Source organism: Myotis davidii, unplaced genomic scaffold (assembly GCF_000327345.1).
Source record: "Myotis davidii unplaced genomic scaffold, ASM32734v1 scaffold325, whole genome shotgun sequence".
Classification (NCBI taxonomy): Eukaryota; Metazoa; Chordata; class Mammalia; order Chiroptera; family Vespertilionidae; genus Myotis; species Myotis davidii.
In genome coordinates, this window is record NW_006296057.1 from 216176 (window position 1) to 236123 (window position 19948).

Consider the following 19948-nt stretch of genomic DNA (forward strand, 5'->3'; position numbering starts at 1 on the left):
CTTATATAAAGCTTTTTTTCTCTCTATGTAGACTGTAGGTTATGTAAAAGGGCATTTAATTTGTGAAATAATTAAAGTAAACTGATATTTTTGTTCTCTATTTTTTAATCACTACATTTAAACCCAAATTTCAAATTGAGAAAAAAGTCCAACTTTTTAAATAGGGTAAATTGACTCAACTACATTTTCTTCATAATCTACTGGCTAGCTATTCTGGCAATCTGATTTCTTCAAGATAGACAATAATGCTAGCAAATGTTTCCTCTGTCTAGGGATTTATCCATTCAGTGTCTGGATGGTCAACATCTACCCCCTTTCTCAATTTTTCGCCTCTCAAAAAATAAACAAATATACAGAAAGTCCCATTGATCATGGAGCTCAATCAATGCATTTAATGGCTTTAGACCTAATGCTTTAGATTGCTGAATGCTTTCTTATACAGAATCTACTTTAAGCTCTGAGAATATACTGCTTCTAACTTTAAAATTTATCAAAGAGAAAGAAATACTTCTTTTCTAATTCTTATAATTTTATTTCCTTTAGCACACTGGAGAACATAATGATTAGCAATAAATAGATGATAAAGATAATAAATACAAGAGGATCCTATTTCTATTTCCATATAGGCTCATGGTCTTGCCTGACCCCCATTACCTCCTTCAGCTACTTCACTCCCTATCAATTTTTTACTTAAGTTCACTTAATTTTCTTTGTCGTCTAATTGCTTCCTTTAATGATCCCTATCCTTTTTATTCCAGAAAAAAAATAGCACTTCTACTTTACCCACATCTGGACCCTGCCAGTGACAACAGTAAGAACTTCACAACACCACTGAGAAATACTGAAACGAGAGAATGAAGAGGCCGCACACATTCCAAGAGACCATTGAACATGGGCAAAATACCTTTTATATACGATTTGGGGATACTCTTTTGTGGGCAGTGGTCTGGAATAAGTGATAACTTGAACTCATTTCTGACTCTAAAAGGGATTCTATTATGATCTATATCCAAGTTGTAATATCTAGAAGGAATAGTGGCTTTTTCTAACAAATTTGATTTAGCTACAGAAAGGGAGAAGGAAGAAGGGAAATAAGTATAAACACATAAACAAATAGAAGGCAAAGAGTAGATTAACTAGAATAGGGTAGTATCAAAATAACAATAAATACCTAATTGCTAATGAGGTAACAGACAACAGACTTTAGTAACGTGAAAATGAGTCTTGCTTATTCTGAGTAGTTTTCTACTTCCTGCTCTAGTAGAATAAACTTTTCCTTAAAAATCATTAAACAACATATGCTGTAAATAAAAAGGCTCAAAAGAAAAATAAGACTCAAATTATAGAAAACCACTAAGGGTGGTACTAACATGATATATTCATACCTTTCAAACATCATTTGTTCACAGCTATTTTTAGTGTTGACTTAAAAAAATGCACATATAAAAACAAGAAGCATGAATGTCATGAGTAAAATCACTAAATGGAAAGTAACTATTAAGCAAGAAGAAATTACTCCAATAAATGGCAACTTCTAGTGAAAGATGGTATAATGAATACTCCCATTAACTTTGACTTCTCCCCCAAACCTGACTGAAATGTAAATAAAAGGCAAGAAGGAATATAAACTCATAAGAACAAAGAGAATGAAAAAGGACGCAACAGCAATAAAACCTAGAAACTAGACAGTTAATAGTTAAGTGGAAACTGACTGGGAAAGCAAAATTTTCCTGAACCAGCAGAGTGGAAAGCTGAGGAGCCACAGGATTTACACTGCAAAATGCCAAACTGGCCCAGAAATTGGCAGCACCAGGTGTTCTGGAAGTAGAGGAGGGGCTAGATTCTAGTTTAACGTTTCCTGCCTGTCTCTGTCCAGTCAGGTAAAGCTCCTCTCCCATATAAACAGAAGATTAAGGCTTCCCTCCACCACCAGGATCATTGTGCCAAAAAAAAAAAGGGGAAAGTAAGTTAAGGTTTACATACTAATTATTGAGATAAACACACCTTTTCTACCATTCCACTCTCAAAATGCTAGTCATTTGGCTTTATCTGTTCAGTCAAATTAGAGAAGTCATTTTTGGCCCTAGTCCATTTGCTCCGTGGTTAGAACATCAGCCCTCAGACTGAGGGGGCCAGAGTTCAATTCCAGTCAAGGGCATAGGGACCTGGTTGAGGTGCATGCAGGAGGCAACCAATCAATGTGTGTGTTTGTGTGTGTTTGTGTGTGTGTGTGTCTCCCCCCCCACCCCTTCCACTTTCTCTAAAAATCAATGGAAAAAAATATCACCGGTGAGGATTACCAAAAAAGGAAAAGTCATTTTGGGAATCCAACCAGTCCTAGGAAAAGATCTCAAGATAATGACATTTAGGGATTCCCAAAGAAATAGTTGAATAAGTTTTTTACTCTACAGAAATAAGACCTATATAAATGTTGTATCCAAATAGCTTTTTGTTTCCCAGTCTTATCTGTAAATTGCAAACCAAATATTAACAGATATATGAAGACAGAATGTCTCTAATATAAAGGATACTGACCATTATAAAGTGGAAAAACATAACAAGACGACATAGAGGCTATTAAAGGAAAAAAGAACATGGAAGATACAAGACACAATAACTTATGCTATAAGATACTATTAAAGAAAATTTTCAGAAATCAAAAAGACCTCTTAGAATTAAAATGAGTTGTAAAGGAAAACTTTAAGAGATTAACAATAAAATTGAGGATATATCCTTGAAAGCAGAATAAAATGAAATATAGGCAATTCAAGATAAAACATGAGAAAATCATTCTAGGAGATCCAACACCCAAACACCAGATTAAAGCAGTTCTAAAGAGTAGTGAGACTTAAAAAAAATGGTGAAGAAAATTATCAATGAAATAATTCAGAAAGTTTCCCAGAACTGAGGGATAGAGCTTCCAGAGTGAAAGCACCCATAAGTAAGTACCCAGTTTCATGAATGAAAACAGATTCTCAGGAAGATCCATGACACTTCAGAATATTGATTTCAAAACCTTAAGAAGAGGCAAGTTATATAAAAGGATAAAGAACTAGAATGGCATAGCATCACCGTTCTTAACAGTAATACTAAAAACCCTATGACAATGGGGCAATGCCATCAACAGTTTGAGAAAAAAACAATTCCTATTTATAACTTTACTTCTAACCAAATTATCTTTCAAGGTCTAAAAAAATTCCCCGCCTATAGACCTTCTTAGGAAGCTATTGCAGAAAACTCCATTTAAAAAAAAAAGCAGTAACCCAAGATAGGCATTCTAGAACACAGGCATCCAACCATAAAGACAAAAGGGAATGTCTTCCATAAGGGTGGAGGGAGAGTGGAAGTCAGCAGCTGTGTAGAGGGTACAGTCCTCAGCTCCTCTAGGTTACAGCATGGCAACAGGCGCTGGGAGAGACTTCTTTAAGCACATTAAATATCAAAAATGCATGCAACATTGAGTGATTTGTTAAAGGGCTTGGGTATAAATGCATTTAAAAAAGAAGAAAACTAAGCCCATAAAAACAACAACACAGTACATATAATTTAGTGAAAAACTGTGAGCAGGAATAGAAAAGTAATCCTGTTATATGGATCAGACACTGATGGTTTTACACGTTTGTGACACACGGAATACTCATCTAACCCAAATTATAAGTAACCATGTATGAAGACTAAAAAGACAGGAAGTATATATATTTGTTGTGTTAGAGATGAAAGTAGGGAGTGTTTGAAAGAGAACTAAAGACTCTTATTATCTTCTCTCTGTCTCTCGCTCCCAATTTTTTGGGGGAGGCAACCAAATTTTTGGTGGCCTTGTTTCGACAAGGCTGGTGTGTGTCATCTAAAGAAAAGATTTTTTTAAAAAAAGAAAAAAGACTCTTGTCTCTCACACTTGTAGGTAAATGGATAATACCAATAAAGAACACCTTAATTTTAAAAAAAGAAAAAGAAATAGCAATGTAAGAATATACTACTCATTGACATGGACAACAGTGTGGTAATTATGGGAGGTGGGGGTGGAGGTGAAAGAGCGTATAGGGGAGATAAAATGGTGATAAAAATATAAAGGAAAAGAAGAGTGTACTTACACACATATACATAAATACATATTCTCCTGGACCTTATTTTTTAAATATATTTTTATTGATTTCAGAGAGGAAGGGAGAGAAAGGGAGAGATAAAAACATCAATGATGAGAGGGAATCATTGATTGGCTGCCTCCTGCACGCCCCCTATTGGGGATTGAGCCGGCAACCTGGGCATATGCCCTTGACCGGAATCGAACCCAGGACCCTTGAGTCCGCAGACCAACGCTCCATCGCCTGAGCCAAACCAGCTAGGGCTGGACCTTATTTTCAATAGATCCAAAGAGACACTTAAAAAACTAATGAGACACTTAAAAAAATACTGTCTTTCATTCTCTGTAGGAGTTTTCTAATTTAAGATTAGAGTATAGGGATGGGTGAAGGAACAGGTAATTGTTTCACATTTTATATAGTTTAAGAAAAAATAGATTTAAAAGGAGAAAAAAGGAAAGCAAAATGTCTTCAATCATCTCTGAGGTGCTAGTCACCTACTGACATGACAATACTCTCTTTTCCACCAGGCCTGCAATATGAAAGCCACATGCCTACTGATCTTGTTTTGGCCCCTCTTCATGCTAATACTTTCAGATGAAAGCCAGACTTTTAAAACAGTAAGTTTTTACAATCAAGACAGTGAAAATATTTTCAAAGGTACACTTTGAATGTCCCAAAGTAATAAAAGAAAGCAAAAAAAACAAAAAATCCAAACCACGCCATCAAAACTAACTCTTTAGCTAGCTGGGTATATTCAAAATCTGTGACCTCTGAGCCAGATTCTAATTTGACAAAAGCAGACTTCATTTTTTAACAGAATTATTATTCATCATGTATTTCCACAAATACAAATGGGAATACACCAAAAGTCTTTCTTTCTGTAATGATTATACAATAACAGTTAGAAGACACCTGTATTACAAACTAGAATCTCCCTGCTCAATAAATTGTACATATCAGAATTTCCTTAATCTTCAATATTTCATCCCAATAAAGAAATAAAAGCATCAGCTTTTCCTTTTTCACACTATAATACTGAAAGATTAGACAGTAGATTTTTTCTAAACTATTTTCTACCAATGTTTAATTGCTAGGATATGAAATTTAGAAAATTCTGTTAATATATTTCTGATTAATACATTTCTTTTTTTATTTTTTAGGAAGTCAAATGTAATTTCACTAAACAGAATTATTATTTGATTCCAGCGGATATCAATAAAGAGGTTACTGTACTTGATCTCAGTTATAACCAAATTACTCTGAATATTACAGACACAAGTATTCTACAGATGTATTATTTACTCACTGAGCTCTACTTGATTGAAAACAGTGTCATCATCTTATGTAATAATAGTTTTGGTAACCTCTCCAATCTACGAATTTTAAATATCTGTAGAAACTCCATCCACATAATTCAACAAGGTGCATTTACAGGCTTAACTAAACTACAACAGTTATATCTATGCCAGAACAAAATATTACAACTGAATCCTGATATATTTGTGCCTCTTAAAAACCTGAAACTTCTGAATCTGCAAGGCAATTTGATAAGCTATTTTGATGTACCACAACTGTTTCATCTGGAATTAATCATTTTACATGGAAATCCATGGAACTGCTCCTGTAGTTTACTGAATTTGCAGAATTGGCTAAACACATCCAATGTAACATTAGGTAAGCTATCATTATTACATTAATCAAAACCAAAAATGTGATTGATTTTTGGTTGTTTCGCCCCAGAAAAGTCTCCCATTTTCCCCAGATTTTCACTACAATCTTAATCGTAACATCTTTACTATTACAAACTAAACAATATATAGATACTGTACCTAGTAACTATATTTATAAAATAACTTTATAAACAAGAATGTGCATCTTTCCCCTGTGTTGCTAGGCAATATAAGAGTTTCTTATAGTATCAATAATGACATGTCAAAAAATTCTAATTTACATAATTATAAAATGTTATTAACCATATTTTATTTTCCATAATAAATCATAATTTATTCTTTCTGATTTACTAGAAAATGAGAACATCACCATGTGCAGCTACCCAGATATACTGAAATACTACAGCATCAAAACAGTACCTTATAAGGCTGAATGCTACTCAAAACTTCCTTCACCTATAGCTGAAGACCTTCAGATTAATTTTCAGTCAATTAGCAATTCAACATTTAATAGCTCTTTGAACAACTTAACAAGAAATTCGGGTAATGTACTGGTATTGAATACTAACATTACTGAAGATAGCATACTAAAAAACTAAATTAGTTCTCATTGTTTTTCTGCATTTTAAGTTACTAGAAACAACGTAAAATTCCTCATGTCAACAAAAGATTTACAAAATACTGGGTTTCCAAAACAGGCTCTGCTGGTTACCAGGCAAATGCCACTAGGCATATTATTTAACTACTCTTAGGCTTAATTTTAACTAGTAAAGTCACAATTCTCCTTTTGTTTTGTTAATCCTCACCTGAGGATATTTCTCCACTGATTTTTAGAGAAAGTAGAAGGGAAGGAGAGAGACAGACACAGAGGAACATCAATGTGAGAGAGACACATCGATTGGTTGCCTCCCACAGATGTCCTGTCCAGGGATGGAGGCCTGGGGATGGAGCTTGTAACTAAGGTCCGAACCCTTGACTTGAATTGAACCCCGGCCCTTCAGTCTGCAGGCCAACTCTATCCACTGAGCCAAATCACCAGAGCAAGTCACAATTCTTAAAATGTATAAATCAATAATGTTCCTAGGTGAATGGATAAACAATCCCTGTAAAGACAGGAGTTAGTCTTTTACCACTCTAGGAAATAACTTTATATGTTTATTTTGTAGTTTTATTAACTTTTGCTTAAAGAAAATTATAAAGTACATTCATTTCTAATACCAATATTAGGGAGTTATTAAGATGTCTAATTTTTGTTGTCAATTTAACAAAATATCTTCCCTCTCTCCCTCTCTCATTCTCTCTCCCTGTCTCTGTATCCTATTTAAGAACATGGACCTCTTGGAAAAAGCTGGGCTTTTCTTGTTGGTGTTGTAATGACTGTACTGGTGACCTCTCTCCTCATTTTTATTGCTATCAAATTGCCAATATGGTATAATATTCTGCTTAGCTATAAACATCATCACCTGGAAGAACATGAAGTAGAAACCTATGAAGATGGTTTTACCCAAAATCCAAGTTCCCTTTCACAGATACCAGATACAAACTCCGAAGACACTACAGTAATATTTGAACAACTACATTCATTTGTAGTGGATGATGATGGGTTTATTGAAGACAAATACATAGATACTCATGAATTATGTGAAGAAAATTAATTTCTTTCAATTTTTGATTATTTTAAAAATGTTACCAGTTCACTGAAAGTTTAGACATGGAGATTTTCATATGTGACATACCTAACTATAGCTAGTAGAACTTCGTATTAATTGCAACACATATTAATATCATAAAATTATGTTTTTCTCATTGGTATTGAAAAAGTTAGTCCAAATACTGTAACTGACACTCCTTGGTAGCTAATAGTTACAACACTATTCTCAGTAGTATTCAGAAGACTATACATACTAGTAAAAAAAAAAGCCTAAAGTAAATTATTAATTAATTAAAATAAACTGATTCTCATATTAGTTCAGATATTGGATATAATACAGATAAGTTATATTAATGTTTTACTTATTGGAATCAGTAGAGAAATAAAGGTTTTGGATTTATATCATAAGTCAGAGTAAGGAACAGAGATAGCTTAAACTGACAATGCACTTGGGTTGATTTTTTTATGCTCACCAAATGAATTCATGGAATTGGAAAACATTTTTTTAATGCTCCCTGAATCGGCACAATAATTCCCTGAAAACTTAGTAGCAATTTAGAGCATAGCATTATGTCCAGGCACAATCCCTAATAAATTATTACTGATCTGGGTTATAAAGAAAGATTGTCACCGCAACGCAGGGTATCAAAAAGATCTATAAATAATCTTATTTTTAAAAATACATATTTCTGTCTCTTAGCGAGATTTCTATTCAAATAAGTTGTGTTGGGGCTGAGAAATCTTCAGCTGGTCCATGAACAACTGTTTGGGATCCAGATCATGGAGGAACGTTCCCCAAACTGTTTCTTTAGAACGTTAATTTCCAGAGAGAGACATTCAGAAATATCGACGGGGGGGAATTTGTACATGGTCAAATTACTAAAGAATTACTATAGGAAATACTAGGTTTAAACAAAGTGAAACAAGATTCTTTACTATATAGGACTCATCTGAAACTTTACTAAGCTAAAAGCAAAGTATCAAGAATTTTCCAACCTTTCTTTAAGTTATGCCTACTAAGAGCTCATAGCACAATAAGGGTCCAAAGAACATAGTCTGAAAAACACTCTTAGAGGAAGAGTCTAAAAGTCAATTCCTTGTAATCAATTGGCTGTAATCATAATTTTATTAATTTAATGGAAATAGTGGCATTAAAATTGTAACAAAATCTATCATCGGTGGGAAGGTTAAGTGTATTTATCAGGAAGTATCTCTAAAACACTGAAATATATTCATGGGTGAAATGATGTTTTCCATTTTCTTCATAATACAGAAAAGGGAACAATGGCTAAAGGTGTACATGAAGCAGGGTGGGTTGTGGAGCTGGGCCATGGGTACATAGGACTATAGTACATTATTTTATTTTTGTTCAAATTTCTCTATAACACAGATTTTAAAATGTGTATTTACTTGGTACTTTCTTAGAAAAAAAGAGACTACAAATAATGTAGATGTACGCTATATTCTGCAGTCATTTTAAAGTTTGTATCAATACATAAATTCAGTTCAAATGTCTATGAGGAAAACAAAAACTGTTTAGGATGATATACCTAGTGAAATAGAAAATGAACTCATTTATCATGCATATTTGCTTGTGTTTATCAAAATGTTTTTAGTATTCATTAAAGAATATAAATGCTTTACGCATACTATTTCCTAATAGATATTATCAATTATATTTCATTGTTTTCAATCTCAAGTATAAATGAGATAATAGAAACATGAGGAATCTTTTTCTAAATAATCTATCATTTTACCAAATATGTCATATTTTAAGAGGCAAGTATTAATATTTGAGAAACAGAGTAAAATAAAATGTAAATATGAAATCAGTAAAGACTACATTAATCTCTTATATTCAAGAGCCTCATAAATGAATATTGGGTAGTCAATAAATATCTAACTAAACAAAAATAAATAAATGGGCTTAAAATTATAATTACATATGTTTTTAAAACATAACTAATTTTTGACTAATACCAAACTAGAAAAGTATATACAACAGAAGTTGAAGAAAATCATTAGCTCATGCAGCTCTATGTAACTGAATTAAAGTCAGGTGGGTAAGAATTGTAGTAATATATCGAGGCTATATATCATAACCAACTTATTATGAATAGATGTTCAGTAATAAACCAGATGGTCATGCCATACTAAATGGTGAGATTAAAGTAGAAGAACATTAAAACAGAAGTTTTTTACACCTGCCTTCAAAAGGTATGGCATTTCCTACTCCCTCTGAATGAGGAGTATCAAAGTAGATCTTTGTGTTAGTGAGATTTTGGTTATCTGCTTAACACATAAAATAAATCTATTCTGCTGCATATAAAAGTAAACTTCATAAAAATAACTTTTGTTCATAAATTTCTTCTTAAAAGGGTCAGGAGAACCTATTTCATTCAGCCTCATTTACAAATTACGGATATGAAGCTTTGAAACTGCTGACACTTTTAGAACAAACTTGTATATTTTAAGAACTACTTCTTCAACCAAATGAGCCAAATAAAAATAAAAACTCTAACATTCTCAAACTTATAATCTGTGGTTTATCATTTAGTATGAAATAGATATGAAACATGTACATATAATATTTACAAATATGACCTAGGTATTATGTAAGTCTGTAGATAAATGATTAAATAAATGAGGACTTACATATTGTAAATATCATAAGGACTTCAATGGGCTATATTATTTATATTATTTATATTATTTTTTAGGTACCTAGAAGAGTATCTTATATAAAGTAAATGACAAATATCTGCACTAAATAACAGAACAACAATAACAAAAAAAGAAAGTTTTCATGTAAGAGCTGAGTCACCAGAAATATGGAATTTCCTTTGTACAAGGGAAGACACTTCCAGTATATGTAGTTTTTAAGACAGCATTTTACAGGAGCATCAAATAATGGAGGGGGAAGAGATTTCTTTGTTTTCGATCAACACAAGAATTGTATTTATCTTTCAAAATTTTTATTATATTTTAACATGCTAGTTTTCATTAAATATTTACTGTACATGCAGAGGTAACATGACAGTATATTTGGTGTTACAGAATTTTGTTAATTTTGGTAAACTATTATCCTTGCTCTCAAAGAGATTACTATTGATATATTTTTGGGACAAAATGTAGGTAGTATATGTATGTAAAAAATAGCTCATCTATGTTTGCATTGCCTTAGACAATATTTAAGGTCAAAATGCAGATGAAGAAAATTATGTTAACCATTGCCGTTGTCTGAATAATTGCACCCCTCTAAAATTCATGTGAAAATCCTAACCCCCAAATTAAAGGTATTAGTAGGTGGGGACTTTGGGAGATGAATAGGTCATGAGGATAGAGCCCTCATGAATGAGATCAGTGCCCTTATAAAGAGTTCCCAAAGCTCCACAGACCCTTCCACCCCCTGAGGACACAGTCAGAAGGCCCCAGGCATGAACCAGGAAGAGGGCCTTCACAGGAAAGGGACCATATGGTGCCTTGATCTTGAACTTCCCAAACTCCAAAACTGTGAACAATAAACTCCTAATATTTATAAGATACCCAGTCTATGATATTTTGTTATAGCAGCCCAAATGGACATCCACTTATTATTTTGTAGGCATTAGTGTCACTGTCATAATTCCCTTAATATTTCATCTTCAACCAGTTATATGTAAATATGCACATATAATCTAAACCTATGATATGGATTTTACTAATATAACTATTATCAATTAATAATTGGATAATATATGAGATAATGAAATACTGTAAGTAATGTGCCTTTCATTAGAATGGGGTTTAAATCTCATAATTCAAATTAGTTAAAAAGCCCAGGTTAAAATTATAAACCGTAGAGATAAGAATGTTTTGATCCATCTTAAGACTTTTAAACTCCTAGAAGTAGAAATTATAGCTATCTAATCTATACAGTACTTTTACTTGTACAGAATTTCAGTACTTAGTAGTAAATAAAGATAATAGATGTTCAAATAATAATTTGCATTGCAAATATTCAACTTTTTTTAAATTAAAGAGTACAACAGGGAAAAACAAGAAAAACAGTAAGGAAGTATATGACTCAGAAGTTAAACTACCTAATACAACTCACTTATAAATGTTTTATTTCTATATGGATTGTACTTACGCTTGTCTTTCTGTAAATATGATATCCATACTTTGTGTTTCTCGATCATTTTGAGCTTTAAGCTAAATAAAGAGTTAACACAAAAGTGAGGGATAAGAAATTGCCATTTTAATCAAACTATTTAAAGGTTATTTAGATTGTGAATTAATTGAGAGATAATTATAATAATTCTAATGCCACATGAAAAAGTTTAAAAAAATATAGTATTTGTTTCAATTAACAAATCACCATACCAGATCTTTTTTTTACATCTTCTTCACAGGCATGGTAATCTCACATCAAAAGTATTCATTTTGTCAAGTACTCCAATGTAAACTTAATTTATGAAATTAAAATCTCAAATATTTATTGGATGTTCAACAGTTGGTTAATAATATGTTAAATTTAGACCCAACACAAATTTTATTCTTAAATAACTCAGGAGTGTATCTGAGCACTCCTAATTGACTCTACCTGTACATATTCAGCCTGGAATTTGGACCTATCCCAAATAACTGACAAAACACATACAAAAGTTTTTACTTTTTACATTTGGCATTAAAAATAGTTTTCCAATTGGGACTTCTCCTGTATTCTAAAAGCCAAGAATAATTTCACTAAATTATCATGCTTTTAGAACCCAATTTAGAAAAAAAGAGTCATTTTATAAATTCTATGTTTTCACAGAACTTTGAATGTGTAAATAAATGATAAGCTATGTTATAAGTTGCATGTTATTTTCATCCAAATGTTTATAATTAAAATAAAGTAGCTGCTAACATCTCATTTACCAATCAAAAGTAGTATTAATGTCTGGCATCATATAACTATTTGTTTTTCCCCCTTTCTTATCAAACTCTATACAGGTACCATAATATGTCCATTGAGTACTCAGCTCCATTTGTGCAAATATTAAACCAAATTAATTTATATGCAAACTAATTTACATATAAGAAAATGTGGATGGGACTCCCTGACTAATGCTAAATGCAGGACCGGTTAAAACATAGTCTTTTGAAAGACACTACGGTATCATCCATTTGGGAGAGCCAGTGAACAGGAAAAAATTTTAAAAGCACAACTAAGGGAACTCAATTATAATAGTGGTATTTGGGATCAGAGTAATACCTATCTCTAAGGTCCATAGATTTCATCAAACTATTTCTAGCTATAAATGCTTTGTTTTGGAGAATATGATCTATATTGATCTACAGCTCATAAATTTTCTTACCATGTTGTAATCATTCATTACTTCTTCCATTTCAGTATTGGTATTAAGTTTATCTACCAACTAAAAATAAAAATACACAAAAAAATACATTCTATTAGTGTATAAATTTTCTCTTATTCCATAATATAGGTATTCAATCTTACAGATAATAGTCATTTAAGTATGAATACTTTCAAGTATTTTATCTTCTAAGATAAAAACAAATATTAAGTTACCTAAGTAAGCATACACTGTGCATTTGGCCAATCAATAAACTACATTTTTAGGAATGTAAAAAAGTGAACAATAATGAACTACTACTGTTCCCGCAGATTGTACCTTGCAGAGTTTTGCCTGCTCTGAGATGTCTGAGCTTATAAACATCCAGAGAAGACAAAAGTTTGGAAAAGATCCCTTTTTCTCTAACTAGACCCTAGACTCTCCCCCACTCCCTCCCCTCTCCCCCAGGGGAGGTGGATGTTAACTGATTATAAAATTACACCAGTAAAAATGTAAAACAATTTATTAATTTTTTTATTGACTTTTAGAGAGAGAGAGAGAGAAGGGCGAGAGAAAAGAAAGAGAAGAGAGAGACATTTTGTTGTTCCACCTCTGTATTCATTGTTTGCTTCTTTTATGTGCTCTAAGCAGAGATCAAACCTGCAACCTTGACGAATCAGGACAATGCTCTAACCAGATTAGCTACCAGGCCAGGGCCACAACACTTTAATCTCTACAGTTTCTACAGTTTAAATCTTTTACAATGAGCTTGTATTCACGTATTATTTGGTATTTAAAATAACACATTTTTTAAGTGGTAAAAGCAATGAAAATATTCAAAGGAAATCTTTATGAAAAAACAAATACCATGTTGTAGTCTGCTAGTTGTCCTTGAAACTCTTTGATTTCAACAGCTAAAGTCTCAGCTCTGCAAGCATAAAATAAATACACTCATAAACAGATAAATAAATGAACATTACAAACAAATTCAGTATAAAACTCCTCAAATATATCACATTAAATGCTACCAATAAAAAAGATCTTGCATATTTTAGCTGCAAAATTACTCACCTCTTTTCATATGACAAATAAACTGAATTCTCTTGATTGTACATTTCTATTTCTTTCTGAAGTTTATTAATTTCTGTTGTAAGTTCATTTATTTTACTTCTAAATGAAAAGAAATAAGTCAGCAATACTTCTAGTCAAGATAAGACTTTCTAATCAAACAAAAAAAACTTTTCATAAATGTGTAATAATATAAATGGTTTTGTGAAATTTCACTTAAAAAATAATTTAAGTGGCTTATTGAAGAATGAAGTATATCCCAACGGATAAAAAGCTAACACAGATTCTCTACTCACTAAGAAAGATGACATAGGACCAGAATGGAAACCTGGTCAAACTGGTACAATCTATAGACAGAAGCAGATGCCTAACCGTCACTCTCACAGCTCCTGCTTCCCTCTAGGACAGGGTGTCTCAAGAGTGAGATGAATGACTAAATAATACCTTGGTACAGGGTGCGGGGGACTATCCTCTGCACTGTAGGATGTTTAACGGCATCCTTACTTTGGATGCCAGTAACATATCCTCCAAACCTCAATTATGACAACCAAATATGTGTCTAAAAATTGGCAAATGTTCCCTGGGAAGCAAAATCACCACCAGTTGAACACTGCTCTAGAATCAAACAATCACACAAGTAGCTAGAACTACTATTCTTTGATGCAGAATCACAAATCTTGGAGAAGGGAGGCAATGCAATGATGACAAATGGCTTTATTTTGTTTCCTTCTTTTGAATAAAAAGTGTCTGGGTATCAAGAGATGCTATACAATGATGGCCTCACTTTATCATTGATGTTAGCTTTAAGGGTAGATGGGGAAAACACACTTCTCTTTATTCTAGAAGTTTGAGAATCAAAAAGCCTCACGTAATTGAGAAACAAAACAATCAAGAAGGACTAAAAGAGAAAAATGAACTTTTAGGACACAATAGAAGGATAAGCTGAAGTGGAAATAAGAGAGAAAGAAGGTATAGATGAGGAGCAAAGAAGAAAATAAAGTAACACGGGAAAATAGAAATAAGACAGTAGGACATCTGAGCAGAGGAAAAAGGTAGGTAGAAAATAAGACATACATTCTTGATATAGAGCTGCATAGAGATATATAACAAAGCTTATGAATTAATTAAAATTAGGCCACATTTGTAAAAACTCACCAAATCCACAGGGTGTCCCAAAAACATGAATACACACTTTAACCGCTGACAGCTCAATTGATGTTTCTTTCTTTTCAGCCAGACTAAGCTTTGAACAAAGAAAATTCACCCTAAAATGCTACTAGAAGTTTGAAAATGCAATTGAAGTACAAGCACTGCCTTTATAATTATTCAAAGTGTGTATACATTTTTGGGGACACAGGGTGCCCCCTCTCCAGCCCCCCCCAAAATGTATACACACTTTAACAGCTGATAATTCACTTAATTTTCACTTGTTTCCAGGTTTGCCTGATTTAAAATAATGGGTGAAGCTAGAATAAGCTTCAACAAAGGTTTAACCTTTAGACTTTTTTATGAGGTTACATAAAAAATAAAGTTTATGGCACAAAACCGGCAACAGTTTACAAATTGAGGGTGCACAAATACCCAATGAAACGATGCTTTAAAAAATAAATATGTTTTTATTGAATTTTTTGTTTTGTTAATCCTCAGCAGAGGACATTTTTCCCATTGCTTTTCAGAGAGAGTGGAAGGGAGGGAGGGAGGGAGAGAAAGAGGGAGGGAGAGAGGGAGAGGGAGCGGGAGAGGGAGAGGGAGAGAGAGAGAGGGAGAGAGAGAGAGAGAGAGAGAAACATCGATGTGAGAGAGACACATTGACTGGCTGCCTCCTGCACACACCCCAACCAGGGGACAGGGAGTAAACCTACAATCCAGGCAAGTGCCCTTGACAGGGAATTGAACCCTCAACCCTCCAATCATCGAGCCATACCGACCAGGGCTGTTTTTATGGATATTTTTAGAGAGGGAGTGGGAGAGAGAGAGAAACATCAATGTGAGAGAAACATAGATCAGCTGCCTTCTGCATACCCCCCCACCCCCACCACCACCACCAGGGATTGAGCTCACAATGTGCCCAGGCTGAGAATCGCACCAGACCTCTTGGTGCATGGGTCAACGCTCAACCACTGAGCAACACCAGCCAGGCAAAAATGATTCAGGATGTTTGCAATTCCACTGCTTCACATAATCAGCAGTGCCTGGACCAGACTGGATATCAGTTTGTAAACAGGCATTAACAACAAACAAAAAAATTATTTATTTCTGTAGATTTTTTTAAATTTTGAAAACGAACTGTATATTAATAAACACTGACTTTATAATCATTCAAAGTGCATATACATTTTTCAGGACACCCTATATATTTAGGTAAAACTGTATTAGGTAACGTTTACAAATATATATATATATTCCTTTTCTTGTTAGATGTAACTGGTGACATTTCAATAGTATTTCAGAACAAGTAGTGAAAGAAGCATAAAAGGTTATTTTTAGAGATTTTAAAATGAACTTGAAATATATAGCTTACATGCAAATATATAAAATTTAAAATCTCAGCCTAGTTGCATTATACATGTATTTTGTAATATAGCCAAATTATCCAAAAATTATGTTAGAACATAAAATCATTCTTACAAATCAACATATAACTAATTATCTTAATAAGTACAACAGTTAAAACTTTATGTAATGCATAGAAAAAAAAACATTTTTTTAACATACCGAAGAAGCCCAAGATAGTAGGATTTGTCTAAAATTTGCCTCTGAGGACCTAAAAAAAAATGTTTTTAAGCATTAGTATTCAATTTGGAAATCCCACCAAAATAGCAAATCGAAAGCACAAACAGAATTATGCTACACAATTCTCTGACAGTCCTTATGAATGTGCCAATAAACCTAATAATCAAGAAGAATCATTGAAATGGAAAAGAGAACTAATATCTTACCATTATGATATAATAGAAGCTTGAGTTAAGCCCACAAAAATGGGTTTAAGACACAGGTTGACTGAATGGAAACTGGGTCTAAGAGAGTCTAGAAAAGGGCTATCAAAGAGAACTTTCTGCAATAATGAAATATTCTGTATCAGTGCTGTCCAATAAATGAATTGCATGGGATTACCAGCACTTGAAATGTGGCTGGTGCTATTGGGAAACTGAGGTTTTATTTTACTTAATTTTAATTACTTTACATTTAAATAGCTACATGTAGTATTTGGCTAGCGTAATGGACAGTGCAGATTTAGGCTGAATTTCTCAATGCAAGTAAGAGATGATGATTTTTCATAATTTGTCTCAGAGACTTTTTTATACACATGATCTTATATTTCAGTAGGACTACGAAAGTACTCCTAGGTTAAATGTCCCAAATCTTGAGGCAGATAAAATGCCCTGCAAGGTGTGAGGTGTAAGGCTAGGGAGGTCTAAATGGAGGAGAGGGAGAGAATGTCTTATTAGAGTGGGAAATGGGGCACTAGAATAGGTCAGAACAAAATCACAGCAGATAGCGGTAACTATAAAAATGTTTACATAAGGCTTTGCAGTATATTGGTAGAAACTGACTAAATGATATTGGTCCTGTTCTGAAGGAGAAATTAATAAAGTATAAATACTTATTGAATTATTTTTTAATCTTTATTATTGAAAGTATTACTTATGTCTCCCTTTTTCCTTCCACTGACCTCTTCTAGCCCACCACCCAACCCCCACCCCCAGGCCTTCACCACACTATTGTCTGTGTCCATGGGTTATGTATACATGTATACAAGTTCTTTGGTTGATCTCTTCCCATCCACCCACCCTCCCCTACCTTTCTTTACTGAATTCTTTATAGAATTTCATATGTTGCTACCTTTAATGTTTAATAAGTACTATTAAACACCCAAACATTTCCATGAATAGAGTTTTAAAGACTAAACAACTACATAATTTTCACTCATTTTTTCACAGTATTGATTAACCAAGCATTTCTAAATAATCTATTGGCTTTTAATATTTCGTGAGCTAAGTTTGTTATAATACAAGTAAGAAAATGAAGTCTCCTGAAAGGCATGACATACGATATTATAAAGGGTATTATGATATCCTATAGTTACTTTTGTACCAGTAAAATATCTTCATTCCTAGTAAGTCCTTTGCCACAAGTATAGAAAATAAAACAATTCACCATGCTTTTATATATATATGTATATGTATACGTGTGTATGTGTATATATATATATACATACATACATATATATGTGTGTGTACATATATATATACATATATATATAGTTTGAATCATAACATACAGTGTATTGTTAAGCCTTTATTTTAGTTTATTTATTTTTTTTTGCTTTTTTTGGTTATGGCTTTCTAAACACATACAGAGAAGCATAATGAGAGATGGCTATAAATCTATGGTAGCCTCATTTCTTACATATTATAATGCAGTATTAAATATTAGAAAAGTAACACATCTTGACTCACTTCTCATACACAAATATCTTAATAATGTAATTTTGATATAGAAACAATAAAAAAGTATTTCAGAATATTTTCATAGAGTACTAGAAATCTAATTTTCATTCTTAAGCTTTTCTTCAATTTATTTCAAATTTCTTGAATTTGTAGCAAACCTCCATGTTTAGAAATGAAGATCGCCGAAACCGGTTTGGCTCAGTGGATAGTGCGTCGGCCTGCGGACTGAAAGGTCCCAGGTTCGATTCCGGTCAAGGGCATGTACCTGGGTTGCGGGCACATCCCCAGTGGGAGATGTGCAGGAGGCAGCTGATTGATATCTCTCTCATCGATGTTTCTAACTCTCTATCTCTCTCCCTTCCTCTCTGTAAAAAATCAATAAAATATAAAAAAAGAAAAAAAAAGAAATGAAGATCAAAATACCTCACATATGTAAACTAGAGGCCTGGTCACGAAATTCATGCACTATGGAGGGGAGGATTCCTCAGCCTGAGCCTTCTCCCAGACCAGGAGCCCTCGGGGCATGTCCAAGTAGGACATCCTTAACATTGCTGCGGAGGTGGGAGAGGCTCCCGCCACTGCCACTGGGCTCGCCAGCAGTGAGCCCGGCTTCAGGCTGAGCGGTGCTCCCCCTGTGGGAGCACACTGACCACCAGGGGGCAGCTCTTGCATCATAGTGACCGGTTGTTCTGCCATTAGGTCGATTTGTACATTAGCCTTCTATTATATAGGATAACTCTCCAGCTCATAATGTTATTCTCTTATTTTGTGAATCACTGAATAAGAACTGAGTAAAACTGCCTCTTTCACTCTGTAATTCTGATTTAGTAATATGGTACTACAATATTTCTTATACAAAATGTACTCATCTTCTTAAAATAGATACCTTTAATCCCAGTTTTCATTCCACTCAAACCTTGCTGTGTTACTGGACGATCTGCAACTTTAATCTGAGAAGACAGAACTCCTCCTGTCCCTATGAGGCCACCACGGGAGCCTGGTCTTGCAGTTCCAGGTGATATCTAAAGAACAAACAAGATTTCACTTTTAAGAAACTAGAAAAGCGCTGTAACTCTATTACTATTAAGACTGCAAAGAGAATATTAAATTTTAATTTGACATAATTTGTAAAATAGTCCCATATTTTTTGTTTTGAAATATAAAATAGTGGTAAGTAAAATTCTTTAAATTTTAAATTTCTATGTGTAGACTTCAAAATACTTCAAAACTGGAAAAGAGTTAAATGTCCAAATACTTTTCCTCATATAACCATAGACTAATAGCTAAATAAGTTGTAGTAGATAACAAAATAGTTTACAAAAAATAATTTATAATTTCATTTTGTAAAACAAAAAGTCTGGAGGATTATACAAAAATAGTAACAATGGTTGTCTCTATATAATGATGTTATAGTTCATTTTTATTTTATCTTCTGGTGTTTTCAACATTGTTACAGTAAATAAATATTACCTTTAAAATCAGAAAGAAGAGAGAACCAAGATGGCGGCATAGGTTAACGCCGGAGTTTGCCGCCTCGAACAACCATTTCAAAAGTGAAACTAAAAGACGGAAGGGACATCATCCAGAACCACAGGAACGGTGGCTGAGTGGAAGTCCTACAACTAGGAGGAAAGAGTAACGCATTCGGACACTCAGAGGAGGCGCAGTGCTGAAGGCAAATTCTGAGGTGCGGAGTGCGCGGAGC

At 33.4% G+C, this 19948-nt stretch overlaps 2 protein-coding genes across 8 annotated transcripts in view; one reads left to right on the forward strand and one right to left on the reverse strand.

Annotated features, from left to right (window-relative positions):
• LRRC19 (leucine rich repeat containing 19) overlaps positions 1-7822 on the forward strand; it is an 8700-nt gene extending 878 nt beyond the window's left edge. Inside the window, exons 2-6 of one of the 2 annotated variants that reach the window (XM_015568661.1) lie at positions 759-811; positions 4610-4699; positions 5243-5756; positions 6107-6295; positions 7079-7822. In XM_015568661.1, the coding sequence (XP_015424147.1) occupies positions 4619-4699; positions 5243-5756; positions 6107-6295; positions 7079-7407 (1113 nt within the window). In that variant the 5' untranslated portion in view covers positions 759-811; positions 4610-4618 and the 3' untranslated portion in view covers positions 7408-7822. The remainder of the gene's footprint in view (positions 1-758; positions 812-4609; positions 4700-5242; positions 5757-6106; positions 6296-7078) is intronic. The other variant, XM_006770989.2, reaches the window with a different exon arrangement.
• Positions 1-19948, reverse strand: part of IFT74 (intraflagellar transport 74) — an 84191-nt gene that overhangs the window by 54949 nt on the left and 9294 nt on the right. For 3 of the 6 annotated variants that reach the window (XM_015568659.1, XM_006770990.2, XM_006770991.2), the window contains 6 exons: positions 19130-19265; positions 16508-16556; positions 13796-13894; positions 13592-13652; positions 12746-12805; positions 11536-11597 (listed from right to left, as the gene is read on the reverse strand). In XM_015568659.1, coding sequence (XP_015424145.1) covers positions 11536-11597; positions 12746-12805; positions 13592-13652; positions 13796-13894; positions 16508-16556; positions 19130-19148 — 350 coding nt within the window. In that variant the 5' untranslated portion in view covers positions 19149-19265. The remainder of the gene's footprint in view (positions 1-11535; positions 11598-12745; positions 12806-13591; positions 13653-13795; positions 13895-16507; positions 16557-19129; positions 19266-19948) is intronic. The other 3 variants (XM_006770992.2, XM_006770993.2, XM_015568660.1) reach the window with 3 other exon arrangements.